Consider the following 14,649-nt stretch of genomic DNA (forward strand, 5'->3'; position numbering starts at 1 on the left):
AAGGCATTGAAGAAGTCTTTAGGGATTCGCAAGTTACAAATTGTGCTTTTGAAAATGTTCACACAAATGTTATTCAAAGTTATTTTACTCATTTGAATGTCTGCCATCACAGATATCAAACACATTCTGTATTGTATATAAAACCTATTACCGCAGCTAAACATATTTTTTTCCTGTTTCCTGCTAAGAGTTGACTTGATGTTGCAATTATTATTGTGACTTTCTGATGACAATGTCAGTGGTTTTATTAAATTATTTTAATTAAATGTGTGTTTTTGTTTTTTTTTAAATCGAATAGCCTAATGATATTTGCTAGTGCAAGAGGTAAGTGGTTTTGGGCAATATATTTAGAGTATGTGTCTGTAGGACCATGAAATTAACCACAAAAGAGGAGACAGATCACTATATACCCTTCTTTTGAAAATCACAGATGTTTTAATCTCTTCCTGATATATTTACATTTAATTTTTTTTTTCTTTTAATAGGTCTCTCCACACAACAGTTATATATAGCCAATAATTACTCCTCTCGGCAGAATATTTATACAGGCAATTGGAAGATGAAGCTGGACAAACAGTACCTACATTTTAAACCAAACACTTAAATGTATTATTATGATGCCGTCATGACTACTTTTTGTAACGGCTTTATTTATGATCCCATGCTTTTACCACAGGCTTACCTCAGCCCTTTCTGAAATCAGATGTGTCAGATGCGATTGGGTGCGTCTACGCAACGTCTGTGCGTGCGGGACAGCGGGAGCGTGTGTGACGTTCCCTCAGCCTCTGATTGGACGGCTCTTTGGGATAAAATGAGGAGGGAGAGAAGGACTGGATTGTCCCAAAGCGCAGCCGGCCTCTGTTCTGGCTTTAGTCTTCTTTAGATGCGGAATATGTGTCCGTCAGTTTGTGATTCTTGCGCGTAACGGGACTCATCCAAGACCCACCTTTCCCATTGTTGCACATTCTTCTTGACTCGTCTCCAAGCACTCGGGACACCCTCTGGACTTGCAGGAATACTTGGGACTATCCCGAGATGGAGTATACGTCATCCCCCAAACCACAGCTTTCGTCGCGGGCCAACGCGTTTTCCATAGCCGCTCTCATGTCCAGCGGTAAGCCCAAGGACAAGGAGGCTGAGGAGAGCACGATCAAGCCCCTCGGTAAGTCCAGCTGCAGCGTGATGCTCCACGAAGCGCCCGGGAAAGTCCCGTGACAAGACAAGGGTAGATCTAATAAGGAAAATGTGTATTTGTTTGGTTTACAGCATTACAGTCTGTACATTAAAGCGCAATTTGAATCGAATCTTGTAGAAAACCAGAAAATGTCACGGAGACATTTTAAAGATGTCGGTTTTATTCATGTCTGCATTGAAATGTGTCAGGGTCATAGAAGTCACGTTATTGTGTGGAAAATGTATATATTATAAATACGCACATCACGCGTTTACCTCTTCTGTTAGTCTATTTGAAAATACAATAGACTAAATTCACTTGCTGATGGGCTCATTTTATATTTGTAAAAAGTATATACATATATACATACATTTGCAAACTATATATCTATATATAAAGATATATAGATGTATAGTAGTAGTATATAGTTTTTCAAATTTCTACATCTACTTGAGCTATTAAATAGTGCGTACAATAGTTATGCGGAAAATGGTATATATGCACTACAACCAGAAAGACATTGATTGAATGAAGACTTTTGTCAAAACGTATATGCTAAAAATGACTTTAGAAATACACAGTAAAATGTATATTTTGGTGATTTCATCAAAATATGTGTGGTATTGTTTTTTTGTAATTAGCCCATGTTTACACAATTATAAAGATTTAGTTCGTAATAATATAGTTATAATTTGTAATTCATTTTATTTTCATCCAATTATTTAACTTTATTTTGTCACAATAATCCACAATGCATAGTCAAATAAGTGTTTGTTAAACTATAGGCCCATGCTTCCAGAAATTATTCAACTATAGTCCTAAAATTGACCTTGATTGGGCGTTGTTTCTTGTGTTTTTTATATAGCTGATGATCAACACTGATTTTGAAGCTACTCAAATAAAAATGTAATTAAACAATTTGCCTGCCTTGCTCGCTGTGGCGTTATGCAGTGTGACTTTATGTCCTCCACTGTTGTTTTGAGTAAACTATGAGATAATGGGTACAGTTTCCCGATGGAGCCCGAGCCCTGACCCGTGTCCGCGTGTGCGCACAGAGCAGTTCGTGGAGAAGTCTTCCTGTGAGCAGCAGCAGGCCCTGGTCTCTCTGGACCTGGCCTCTCTGGATGCGCACGGAGACTTCAGCAGCGGGGGCGCGCCGACAGTGTGCACGGAACCACTCATCCCCACAAACCCCGGAGTGCCCAGCGAGGAGATGGCCAAGATCAGCTGCAGCCTGGAGACCAAGGAGCTGTGGGACAAGTTCCACGAGCTAGGCACCGAGATGATCATCACCAAGTCTGGCAGGTGAGCACGTTCACCTGCTCTTCAGGCCAGTTAGCCAAGAATGTGCCTACTATGAGTGCATGGTCCTATTCTACCCGCTCATTCTTGTTTTACTTCTTTTGTTTTATAATAGGCTAGAATACAATAACATAAATATGGTAAACTATTTGTCTAATTAATCAGCCGATTAGCCTATTGATTAAGTAGCTATTTGTGCAATTCATTAAAGGAATAGATTATAGATCAGTGCGCACAATGCGGCCTGGGGACACGTTTTCAAAACGCTTTTTAACACTGATAAATGTTATGCTTGATAAATATATTAACATTGTTGCTAAATTAACGTATTTGCTTCTTTATCATGAATATATCTGTAGGCTATTTTCATTTTATTTTTCTGGACTATGCCATGCGCTTAGGGTATTTTTTTTCCCCCATCGAGAACGAAACGCGCTTGGCGTGGGGAAAAGTTCAAAATCTACTGTGTGTTTTGCAGCTAAACATTTATTAATATCCCCCAGATATGGACTGTTTAAGCTCAGATAAAGGCTCGGTCTAAAGTGTCCTGTCGTGTGTCCTTGTGGCCGCAGGAGAATGTTCCCCACCATCCGCGTGTCGTTCTCCGGGGTGGAGCAGGACTCTCGGTACATCGTGCTCATGGACATTGTGCCGGTGGACAACAAGCGCTACCGCTACGCCTACCACCGTTCCTCGTGGCTGGTGGCGGGAAAGGCCGACCCTCCACTTCCGGCCAGGTGAGTCCATCCTTTGATCTTCCAGTACGGGCAGCACAGGCCTAGCGCGCGGCCTCTGATCCACACCGTCCACGTGACAGCAGCTTTAAGCCAACACAGCCCACACGGATAATATTTCACTGGGGGAAAAAATAGTCCATGTATATTTTACTGAAGGTGAGGTAAAAAGAAGATCGTTTTAAAAAGAGGTGTGTTACATTGTTGTTGTTGTTGTTGTTGTTGTTGTTGTTGTTGTTGTTGTGGTTGTGGTTGTTGTTGTTGTTTAAGCCACACAACTAACAGCCCATCTATAGATCGGCTATTGTTCCGTTCACTAATTGGCTAATATTAACATAATTGCATTCCTTCTCCAAATGATAAGCCGCCAACATAAATAAAGATCACTTGATAATCATTATAACCCATTTGCCTGATTTTCATGGACACACGACAACTCGGTTTTTAATTCTCCAACAATTGCCGTGTCTGCGTCAGGCTGTACGTGCACCCGGACTCGCCGTTCACCGGAGAGCAGCTTCTCAAACAGATGGTGTCCTTCGAGAAAGTCAAACTCACCAACAACGAGCTGGACCAGCACGGACATGTGAGATGCCATCTATCATTTTTCACCGAATTGTTTAACGTGTGTGGGCACATATACAAAATGTTAACTTACTTATTATTAGGTCTTTACTATTTAAAAAGCATAGTCTTCATAGTTCCTTGTATTATAATTATTATAATTATTAGAAGTTACAGACTAAAAATTGGCTAAAAATAGTTTTACAACCTACAACAAATTATACAATCATCTTTTAAAACCCTTTAAGATATAGTTTTGGATTATTTAAGTCAAAGCAGGTCACAATTTATCATATTATGGAACAAAAGAACAATTTGAACTTTCAAGTTGCAATGAAAAGAGTAATTTTGAACATAGATGTCTATATCACATATAAACCCACAATAAGGCCCTATTCAAATAAAGTCCTAGAATCGGACAAAATAGTCAAAATAGGCTAAATCAAATGCAGGCATTACGCAAAGTGCAATTAGAATGAGCCAATCAAAGATTGCGATTATTTACAGTAGCCAAATTCTATCTGCAAACAAGAACTATCCTGTTTTAACATGCACAGGCCTTCTAATCTTGTATTCTTTATAATTATCATTATTATTATTATTATTATTATTATTAGCTGTTTAGATTTCAGTCTCAAATATTAATACTCCTGGGCGTGTTTAAAACTGTAATCTGACTCAAATCAAAACATAAATTGTAAATCTTATCGCTACTTGTGTGGAAAAAAAATAAAAATATAGACCTATCCATGTAATTGTTGAACGAGACTTTGATGTGGAACATATTTATTTTATGTCCAGTGAATTATGGTTATCAAAATGTCCCCCTTCAGCTGCTGCAGACAGAATGGATTTTGTTTTGCATTTGCGTGTCTGCTGTTGCTGTTGTTCTGCTGTCTACCACGCCTCTCCATTTCACTGTAAAATCATGTCTGACAGATCATCCTGAACTCCATGCACAAGTACCAGCCGCGCGTCCACATCATCAAGAAGAAGGAGCACACGGCCTCGCTGCTCAACCTCAAGTCAGAGGAGTTCCGCACCTTTGTGTTTGTGGAGACGGTCTTCACTGCAGTCACAGCCTATCAGAACCAGCTGGTGAGGAGCACGCACGCACGCGCACGTACACGCGCACACGCAGTATTTCTATGACAATTGTCTTTTGATCACAGATAAAAAATATTTAATTCATAGTAGAATTTGTTATTGACTTGTTTGCTCTTAAAATGGCAGGCTATTTGTGTTTATTATGTACACTAAATATGTCAATTGGAGGTGGACAATATATCGAAATTGAATTAAATAATAGCATGAATGTTGTTTTGAAGATATGCAAAATTTGAATATTACGTATACCGTTTTTAGTAAAAATAAAATAAAAAAGTGTAGAAAAACAAAAACTTTTGTTTTTGTGGTGATATTTTTGCACGTTTGTTATTCATTTTACAGACGTTTTACATTTGTCTGATAATTAAACCTCAACATGTTTAAAAAATACATGTTTTAACACATTTCTGTTGGACTGACATATTGTCGTCTGAATATTGTTGGGATGCTCAAGTGAATATCAGTGAATATCATGATTTTTGTCAATATCACACACCCTTAATGCACCGGTAATATATAAATATTAAATGTAAAATACTGGTATTTTGAGTAATTGTATTAGAATGTTTTTCCATAACTTTATGGGATCTAATGCTACTTGAAAATAAATTAATTCAACATTTATTAGTTATTGTTAAATAGGTCAATTAAAAAGAATGTATGTGTATGTGTGTGTGTGTGTGTGTGTGTGTGTCTCTGTGTCAGATCACCAAACTGAAGATCGACAGTAACCCATTTGCCAAAGGCTTCCGAGACTCGTCACGGCTCACCGACATGGAGAGGTACTGGGGGCTCCTGCACTCTGAACAGGCCCACACACAGCAGTCTTTCAGCCTCTTTCTTCTGGTCGTTTGTTTATTCAAGTATAAAGTCTAAATGTTGAAATTTGAGCTAAACAAAGTAGGCGAGGTCCTCCACAGTTCTAATGTTTGATATATTAGTATATTTTATCCACTTATTTATCCTCCTCTGGGTAACTTCTTGTTTAAATATTTCTTCTATTGATCTGGTGGCACTTGGAGATCAAATTCTTTCCTTTTAGAATCACAGCTTTATCGTGTTTCAGCACTTAAGCAATCGCAATCAACAAATAAATAAATGAATAAAAAATAGCACAACTACCAAAATGAATCCACTCATCCATTGTTTTACACTTAGATATTAAACAAAAAGAAAATAGATAGAATTTGCTCTGGGTTCAATGAAATATCTCAAATATTGTGCACTATTTTTTTTACAACAAAAAATTATTTGTTACAACTAGACAAAAACAGAAATTCAACAAATCAAAACTGTCTTACAGTAAAATGTTCTGTTCAAGTGATGGTATAACATTCAAATGCAAAGAAGAGGACAGGTGAGGGTGCTATCATTTTATGGTTAATGTCTAGTACAATTTATCATCATCTTTGTCAACACAAATGAAAGTGAAATCATTTTGGTGTGGTGTTATTCATTACTCTGGATTGATAGCAGTTGTTAGAACACAAAAACAGACCACGTAAATTTCCCATTCATTTCTCCCAGAGAGTAAGCAGCTATGTGGTAACTAATATCCATAATATTTGATTTCTGTCACTAAAACACATAGAAAACTTAAAATTCTGCTAAATGCACAAAGAAATGCATTGCATTTTATACAATTTAAGAAACAAATTACAAATAAAATGTTCAGTCGCTGATTAGTCCCGAGCAAGTGTTTATTTTAATACATTTAATACATTTTCTGAAAGCCAATGGGAAAAATGTATGGTAAATTTACAAAAGTCCAACGTCTGTTTGTTGCCTGTTTGGAAATCAATTTGAAAAGAGTGCCTCACCCATCGAACAGTAAAGGCCCTCCGTTTGAGGTCACATTCCATAACACACAACTCCTTTTTTTGATCAGAAAAAAACACTTCCCGTCATTTTCAATTCCAACACAATCTCTCCCAACAATCAGTTGACAAAACCCAACCACCTGCACTCACTTGTCTCGTCCTAAACATCTCGAAGCCAAATGTCCCAACCAGACGGCCTTCCCCCCTTATTCCTCTCCCCCTCTCTCTCTCCCTCTCTCTCCCTATCCCTCTCTCTCTCTCTCTCTCTCTCTCTCCCTCTCTCTCTCTCTCTCTCTCCCTCTCTCTCCCTATCTCTCTCTCTCTCTCTCTCTCTCTCTCTCCCTATCTCTCTCTCTCTCTCTCTCTCTCTCCCTCTCTCCCTCTCTCTCCCTATCTCTCTCTCTCTCTCTCTCTCTCTCTCTCTCTCCCTCTCTCTCTCTCTCTCTCTCTCTCTCTCTCTCTCTTTTCAGGCCTGTGAATTAGCCCTGATCAATTGGTCTTCAGGGAGCTGCAGAAATCACATTAGTCTGGAGTCACCCACTGCACTAAAACAAACTCTAATCCAATTGGGCGCTCTGACTGATTGAAACCAGCGTGCCCCGCCCACCCTGTCCCTCCTCCCTCCCCATTCTTCTCGTTCTCTCTCCTCTTCCCTGCCAAACGTCGAGGAGGGGGGCCCGAGCACCGCGCTGATAAAAATACACACATTTGTACTCGTTCGCTGACAGATATTGCACTTTCCTAACCTAATTGGGGCCTGCTGCTGGTTGAAAAGAGAGAGGGAGGGATAGGGAGAAAGTGAGGGGACGGGGGGGGGGCATAATTTGGAGGCATGGTGCCACACACACTCTGGCTCCGAAGACCCAACAATTTGTGTTTGAGGAGAGCTGTCCGACAAGACTCAAATGAGCTAATGCACTTGTGGGATGCAACGTCCACAAGCGCGAACACTCACTCAAAGAGAAGGTCGTGGGCCAGGGGTGGCACGATGGAGGTTATGCAGATGACGTCACAACATTCAAATGGTTAAAGAGCTCAATAATTCGCTTGTACCTGACATCTAAAAAAATAAAATTAAACAGTTGTTGAAAACCAGATAAACAACAGGAACACTACAGTTACGCCCACATTTATCACTGATACCGACCTTTGGAGCACACGCTGTTGAACGGGTTTGCTTTTCTGTCTTTAAATAACATGTTTCTGAGTCTGTGTGTTGAGGAAATTAGCTTAGTTACTGCTGTGGAGTGAGTTGAAGTGTCCTTTATCTCCTAATTCTGTCTTGCACCGTCAGAGCAACAACTGAGAAACTACTTTCAGTTTCCAATTTTCCATATAAATTCTAAATGTTGAGAGCATTGTATTGATGTCAGTGCAGAACCTCTTTATCTAAATCTCTTGGTACAATAGAGCGCTTACAATATGTACTGCAATATTTTGAGGAGCCTCATAGAATTGTCAATCATATATAAAATGCAAAAATAACAGGTTTGTCTCCATGTTGTCTGCACTGAAATGCAGTAAAGGATCATGGTCAATGCAGTTCCCTCCGGTTTTTAGCCGTTATAGTGAAACAAAAAACGTACAATATTAGTGTGACAATACAACAGTTATTGTTGCAATCGTATACAGCACGAAATATCACTTTAAGGTCAATTTTGTTTCTCAGTTCTTGGTAGTGGTTATTATATGATGCTATAAACTAAAGCCTAAAACTTATGTGCGTATATTCATTTAATTTGATTTCAAGATCGACAATAAAAAAAGTGATTAATTTATAACTTTTTATGCCTAAGATTCCTAAAAAGAAAGAAAAAAAAGTATACGCTCTAAAATGTCATTTGATTAAAATTCAACCTAAGTGAAAGACAAATGATTTATCATGCATGGAAAACATTAGCCCTTTTATATTTGAATAAAGGCAAGTGTGTTGATGTTGAGATGTGTAGAGATTTATGTTGGGCCTGTGCTTTTGACTCTGCTGCAGGGAGAGTGTGGAGAACCTGATCCACAAGCACTCGTACGCGCGCTCACCCATCAGGACCTACAGCGGCGATGAGGAGGGCCTGGGGGACGACAGCCACGCCCCCCACACCAGAGGTAGGACAGACTGGATCTGAAAATGGAAAATTGACACTAATCTGGAAGATTAGCACTTTTTAACAGTTTTCTTATTTTCTCTATGTGAGGCACTACAGGCAAAACCCCTTATTTGGGTGTCTCAGCGTAATAAGCTTTATCCTGTCTGCACCAACATGTTTTATTATTTCATTGAATGAAATTTAAATTGGGCATTGTAACTTTAAAAGCCGTTATTGCCAAATGCCATTTTTTTCCCCTTTAAGACATAAAGTTCACCACTTTAAGTAGATCCTATACACACCAAACTTTACAGTCTTGTTATTTTTCATTGTTGTATGTTGCACCGAATCACCAAAGCAAGCCTGTGAATTCTGTTCACTGACTAAATGTCTAAACCTTTTCTGATTCTGATTCAAGTTTTTCTAAATTTCCTATACTAAATAAGATCCTCCGAAATCCTCTGTAAATGGTTTTGTGAAATTTGGCCATTTGTACACATTTGTTTTTATATGAAAACATTTTATGATCGAAATCTTGGAATGCTTACATTTATGTATGTAAACTACAGAAAATATTTCACCTCAGAAGAGATTTTACCTCTAAATGTAAAAACAAAATTTAATTCACCCTCAGCGTCTCACCTTTCATGTAAATAAAAATGATAATAATACAAAAAAAAAATACTACTAATAATGAAAAATCAACTTGGCCCCAGTACTGTTATATACTGAAAATGAGACCACTGTGTGCTGTCTGCATCCAATTATAGGTTGTTTTATTCTCTGCAAAGCACAAAGTAAAGGTATATATATCTGATAAATAACTTGGAAGACCAAAATTAACCTTTTTGAAGTGTTTTTGTTAGCTTTATAGCAATGGCAAAACTTGCTCTGGCCTAGTGTGAATAATTTGGGCTCCTTAAAGAATTTAAAAATGAAAAGTTCTGTTTTCCAAATTTGAAGACAGTATTTGGGCACCTTTTTTTGGCTGTACAAGATTGTTTTCAGTAGCCTTCCTCAGTGAGCGTATTGCCAAGTGCCAACATTTCAATACTTTGTACCTACAATATATTGTTATTATAATATGAGTAATTTGTTTCTGTAATACATTTCCTCTTGTGCTTGCCAGGATCAGCGTTCACAGCCTCAGACAACCTGTCACTGAGCTCCTGGGTCACTACCACTTCGGGCTTCTCCGGCTTCCAGCACCCTCAGTCCTTATCGGCTCAGTCCCTTCCCCACCCCATCCAGGGCTCGCTGCCTCCCTACAGCCGCCTGGGCATGCCTCTGACACCCACCGCCCTGGCCTCCAGCATGCAGGCCAGCGGGCCCACCTTCCCCTCCTTCCACATGCCCCGCTACCACCACTACTTCCAACAAGGGCCCTACGCTGCCATCCAGGGACTGCGCCACTCCTCCACCGTCATGACGCCCTTCGTATGACTCCCAAACTCTCACTCTTTGTACATAGACGACACACAGCGTAAAACAATGTCTCCATGAGTTGAAACAACTTGAATTCAGATACATTTAAGAGCATGACACATTTCACCAAAATGTTGCGTTTAGATTTTAAATGTTTGACATTTTTCATTATGTTTAAAATGTTACTCCCTGGTTGGACATGGACAGCAGATAGCAGACATAGATAGAGGTGATTCCATTACTGTTACCTACTGATACTACTATTACTACTACTGTTACTACTACTGTTATTGTTACTTAGCAGGCATATTGTAAACAAGGGCCAAAATCTATACAAATGACACAGTCACGATGTTGATAAATAATGACCTGATAATAGACCTTTATTTTGTTAAATTATTGTTTAAACAGTTGCATTTAGAGTGTACATGAATTTTGGATGAAACGTTGCTTATTGATGACATCGCATTTTTTATTTTAATTTCAAAAGCAATGCTTTACTTGTTCAACTTGTATAAACAATCACTTAATATGGGACCTTTAATCTATTTATTTTTGGAATCCTGTCACTTAAAGAAATTGTAGAATAAGAACATCAAATATTTGAAACAAGTAAAAACTCGAATCATTACAAACATTCTGAATTCAAGTTATTTGAACTCATGTAAACGTTTTGCTGTGGAGGGAAGAACTGCAAAGTAGCACCAACAAGTTTCTACTTCGGTGGCCGTTTTTGACTGTGGAAGGACAACTCAAAGGACATGAAGGAAAGTGAAACAGTGAAGAATGCAATGCGAAAACATAAATAACAAATCAAACTTGGAAGGACCCTGAGCTAATATTTGTTCATTGTCGTAGCAACGTCTCAAGACTAGACATGGCAGCTGGCAACCCGAAAAAACATCCAGAGACTGAAAACCCCCCACAAAAAACACAACTACAATTTCTGATCTACACAACGTTACGATGATGATGATGATGATGACACTCGATGTACAAAGAAGCTCCTCAGTGTAAATGAGCAGACCATACGACGCATGCTGACTGCAGTAGACAAACGCACTGGATTAACCTTATACTCAATAATGCGGGGTGTTTATTACAAGGTTTTCATTTTGGCATCATTTTTGCTGTATTTTAAAGGATAATCAAGCAAAGATAGGACAACATTTATTCTCATTTTTTAATTGAATACTGTATTTATTCATTTTTGTCCATTGAAAGAAGGGTTGATGTCAAGTTCTTACATTGAAAATAGAAAATCAAAGTTAGTTTAGTTTAGTTAAGGTTAAAGCTTTAAGGCAGCTCTACAACATTTCATTTTATTTCAAAACAAAACGTTTAGAGTATCAATGCAAAATTCAAGATTTCTTTTACCGCTGTTTCAGGCAGCAATTAAACATATTGTATTTATTTCATATTATAATATATCTCTCCGGGTTCTCTGGCTTCCTCCCACCATCCAAAGACATGCATGTGTTAGGTAAAATTGGCAACTCTAAATTACCCCTAGTGAATGAATGTGAGAATGAAGTGAGAGTGAATGGTAATCTGTGTCAATGTCTATGTCTGTTGGCCCTGTGACGAATTGGCCACTGTTCACTGTACCCTGCCTAAGGCCCAAAGTCACTGGGATAGGCTCCAGTCACCCGTGACCCCTAACGGGAAAAGCGGTAGAAAATGAATGAATGAATGACTATAATATGTTAAGATCCTACAGTGTTTTACATTTGCATTGAAAACAACGGGAGTTCTATTCATTAAACAGGTTGAGCAGACAATTATTTGTGATATTTCCGCTACTTTTCTGTTTCGCCCGAGGACAAAAAACATTCCACAACATTTTATTGTACCAGTATCTTTAAATCTTGCACATAATAATAAATCGGATCCATGAATATTGTACAAAATGTAAAAAGTGAAAGAGTTTCATTGTTATGAGCTGCCACTGACACACATTTCTGTTTGATTTCTGCCGGATTTGATATTTTGTTTTTAATAGTTTCTTGTTATTTTTTATCAAGTGCAATATATTTATTTTGCTTTGGGGAAATTGTTTAATGTACTATGCCACAGTTGGAAATGATTTGTAAACTTTACAAATATATATCACCAAACACTACGGCTTATTAATGACTGCTTTATTTTATTTACAGCCTATTATTTAAGGAGAGGAGGGATTTATAAAACATGTCACTGTACAAGTAATCAATCTAAGCTTTTCAGATACTAGCTTCTCCTACAACTCCATCTAGTGGCCGAAGCTGACGGGAGTACTTTAACTACAACTAATGCTAGATTAAAAGCTTAACTATAACGAATTACAACACAAATCACAATGTTTTCTGGTGAAAAAAATATGACATGGCATTACTCATAATATAGAACCTGTAAAAGTTCTAAGATAGCGCTTCTCAAAGTGGGGGGCGCAGCCATTAGAGGGGCGCTCTAATGGCTGCACTTCTGCCTCTGTGCCCCTCACACACGTCCGTCTCTGTGCCCCTCATGCACACGTCTGCCTCTGTGCCCCTCACGCACACATCCGCCTCTGTGCCCCTCACGCACATCTGCCTCTATGCCCCTCACGTCCGTCTCTGTGCCCCTCACACACATCCGCCTCTGTGCCCCTCACGCACATCTGCCTCTGTGCCCCTCACGCACGTCGCCTCTGTGCCCCTCACACACGTCACCTCTGTGCCCCTCACGCACGTCGCCTCTGTGCCCCTCACACACGTCACCTCTGTGCCCCTCACGCACGTCGCCTCTGTGCCCCTCACGCACGTCGCCTCTGTGCCCCTCACGCACGTCGCCTCTGTGCCCCTCACAAATGCCTCCGTGCCCCTCACGCACGTCGCCTCTGTGCCCCTCACGCACGTCGCCTCTGTGCCCCTCACAAATGCCTCCGTGCCCCTCACGCACGTCGCCTCTGTGCCCCTCACACACGTCGCCTCTGTGCCCCTCACACACGCCTCTGTGCCCCTCACGCACGTCTTCTCTGTGCCCCTCACGCACGTCACCTCTGTGCCCCTCACACACGTCGCCTCTGTGCCCCTCACACACGTCCGCCTCTGTGCCCCTCACACACGCCTCTGTGCCCCTCACGCACGTCTTCTCTGTGCCCCTCACACACGTCGCCTCTGTGCCCCTCACACACATCGCCTCTGTGCCCCTCACACACGTCCGCCTCTGTGCCCCTCACACACGCCTCTGTGCCCCTCACACACGCCTCTGTGCCCCTCACGCACGTCTTCTCTGTGCCCCTCACGCACGTCGCCTCTGTGCCCCTCACGCACGTCGCCTCTGTGCCCCTCACAAATGCCTCCATGCCCCTCACGCACGTCGCCTCTGTGCCCCTCACGCACGTCGCCTCTGTGCCCCTCACAAATGCCTCCGTGCCCCTCACGCACGTCGCCTCTGTGCCCCTCACGCACGTCTGCCTCTGTGCCCCTCACACACGTCGCCTCTGTGCCCCTCACACACGTCGCCTCTGTGCCCCTCACACACGTCCGCCTCTGTGCCCCTCACACACGCCTCTGTGCCCCTCACGCACGTCTTCTCTGTGCCCCTCACGCACGTCACCTCTGTGCCCCTCACACACGTCGCCTCTGTGCCCCTCACACACGTCCGCCTCTGTGCCCCTCACACACGCCTCTGTGCCCCTCACACACGCCTCTGTGCCCCTCACGCACGTCGCCTCTGTGCCCCTCACACATGTCTCTTTGCCCCTCATACAAGTTTGCCTCTGTGCCCCTCACACACGCCTCTATGCCCCTCACACACGTCTCTGTGCCCCTCACGCACGTCTGGTGCTGCTCTGAATTAAATTGTACTCCCAAAAACCTTTCTACCTAGAGAGACAATAAGAGAAGATAATTAATGAAATACAACTAAGATAAGATAAGATAAGCCTTTATTTGTCCCACAATTGGGAAATTCTAGTGTTGCAACACAAAATAGGCACAGAAGTAAACAATAAAAAACAGATAACTTATAAAAACTGAATTGATATATCTTTCTTTACATAACTATGCGCAAGCCGAACTGCTCAATGTAGAGACGGAGGGCTGAGTTTAGAGCAGGGCGGTGAAGGTCCAGCAGGTAAAGCACAGGTGAAGCAGCAGGGGAAGTCTTCCAGGCTCAAACTTCACTATATCTTCAAAGCTGCTGCCTGCTTACTAAAAATTGCTTGGCCATTACCGGAGTAAAACCAGCGAGCCAACCTCTCGGGTTCCCTATAGAAAGTATTTTGCATTTACTTTTAGAAAAACTCTACAATGGATCACCCCTGAACAAAAATAACACGATTTTGAAAGCTAGGTAGAGGCAAATATGGCTAATCTAAACTAACCAAACAAAAAAAAAGTTTGAAAAATATTTTTGCCATATTGCTGGTTAGCCTCCTAAACATACAGTGCATTTCTGTGGAAAACATGAATGGGAAG

At 40.9% G+C, this 14,649-nt stretch overlaps 1 protein-coding gene across 2 annotated transcripts; it reads left to right on the forward strand.

The window, feature by feature from the left end:
- The first annotated feature begins 845 nt into the window (after positions 1-845).
- On the forward strand, positions 846-10,358 carry tbx20 (T-box transcription factor 20). Of its 2 annotated transcripts, none has more exons than XM_072461368.1 (8): positions 846-1,162; positions 2,230-2,479; positions 3,049-3,213; positions 3,688-3,796; positions 4,714-4,872; positions 5,587-5,663; positions 8,689-8,801; positions 9,912-10,358. In XM_072461368.1, the coding sequence occupies exons 1-8, from the start codon at positions 1,036-1,038 to the stop codon at positions 10,223-10,225; spliced, it is 1,314 nt and encodes a 437-aa protein (XP_072317469.1). In that variant the 5' UTR covers positions 846-1,035; the 3' UTR covers positions 10,226-10,358. The 2 variants fall into 2 exon arrangements, with proteins under 2 accessions (XP_072317469.1, XP_072317468.1); XM_072461367.1 differs by having other exon boundaries at positions 5,587-5,662; positions 8,685-8,801.
- The last annotated feature ends 4,291 nt before the right edge of the window (positions 10,359-14,649 follow it).

The sequence above is a fragment of the Eucyclogobius newberryi genome, unplaced genomic scaffold, assembly GCF_026437365.1.
Source record: "Eucyclogobius newberryi isolate DKJ021-1_F unplaced genomic scaffold, fEucNew1.0.hap1 SCAF_3, whole genome shotgun sequence".
NCBI classification, from domain to species: domain Eukaryota; kingdom Metazoa; phylum Chordata; class Actinopteri; order Gobiiformes; family Gobiidae; genus Eucyclogobius; species Eucyclogobius newberryi.

Bases quoted from the DNA above. Each gene is read 5' to 3' on its own strand.
- tbx20 (XM_072461367.1), top strand. From the start codon at position 1,036: ATGGAGTATACGTCATCCCCCAAACCACAGCTTTCGTCGCGGGCCAAC. The intron at 1,163-2,229 runs GTAAGTCCAGCT...GTGTGCGCACAG, and splicing joins GAGCACGATCAAGCCCCTCG to AGCAGTTCGTGGAGAAGTCT. The intron at 5,663-8,684 runs GGTACTGGGGGC...TTTGACTCTGCT, and splicing joins ACGGCTCACCGACATGGAGA to GCAGGGAGAGTGTGGAGAAC.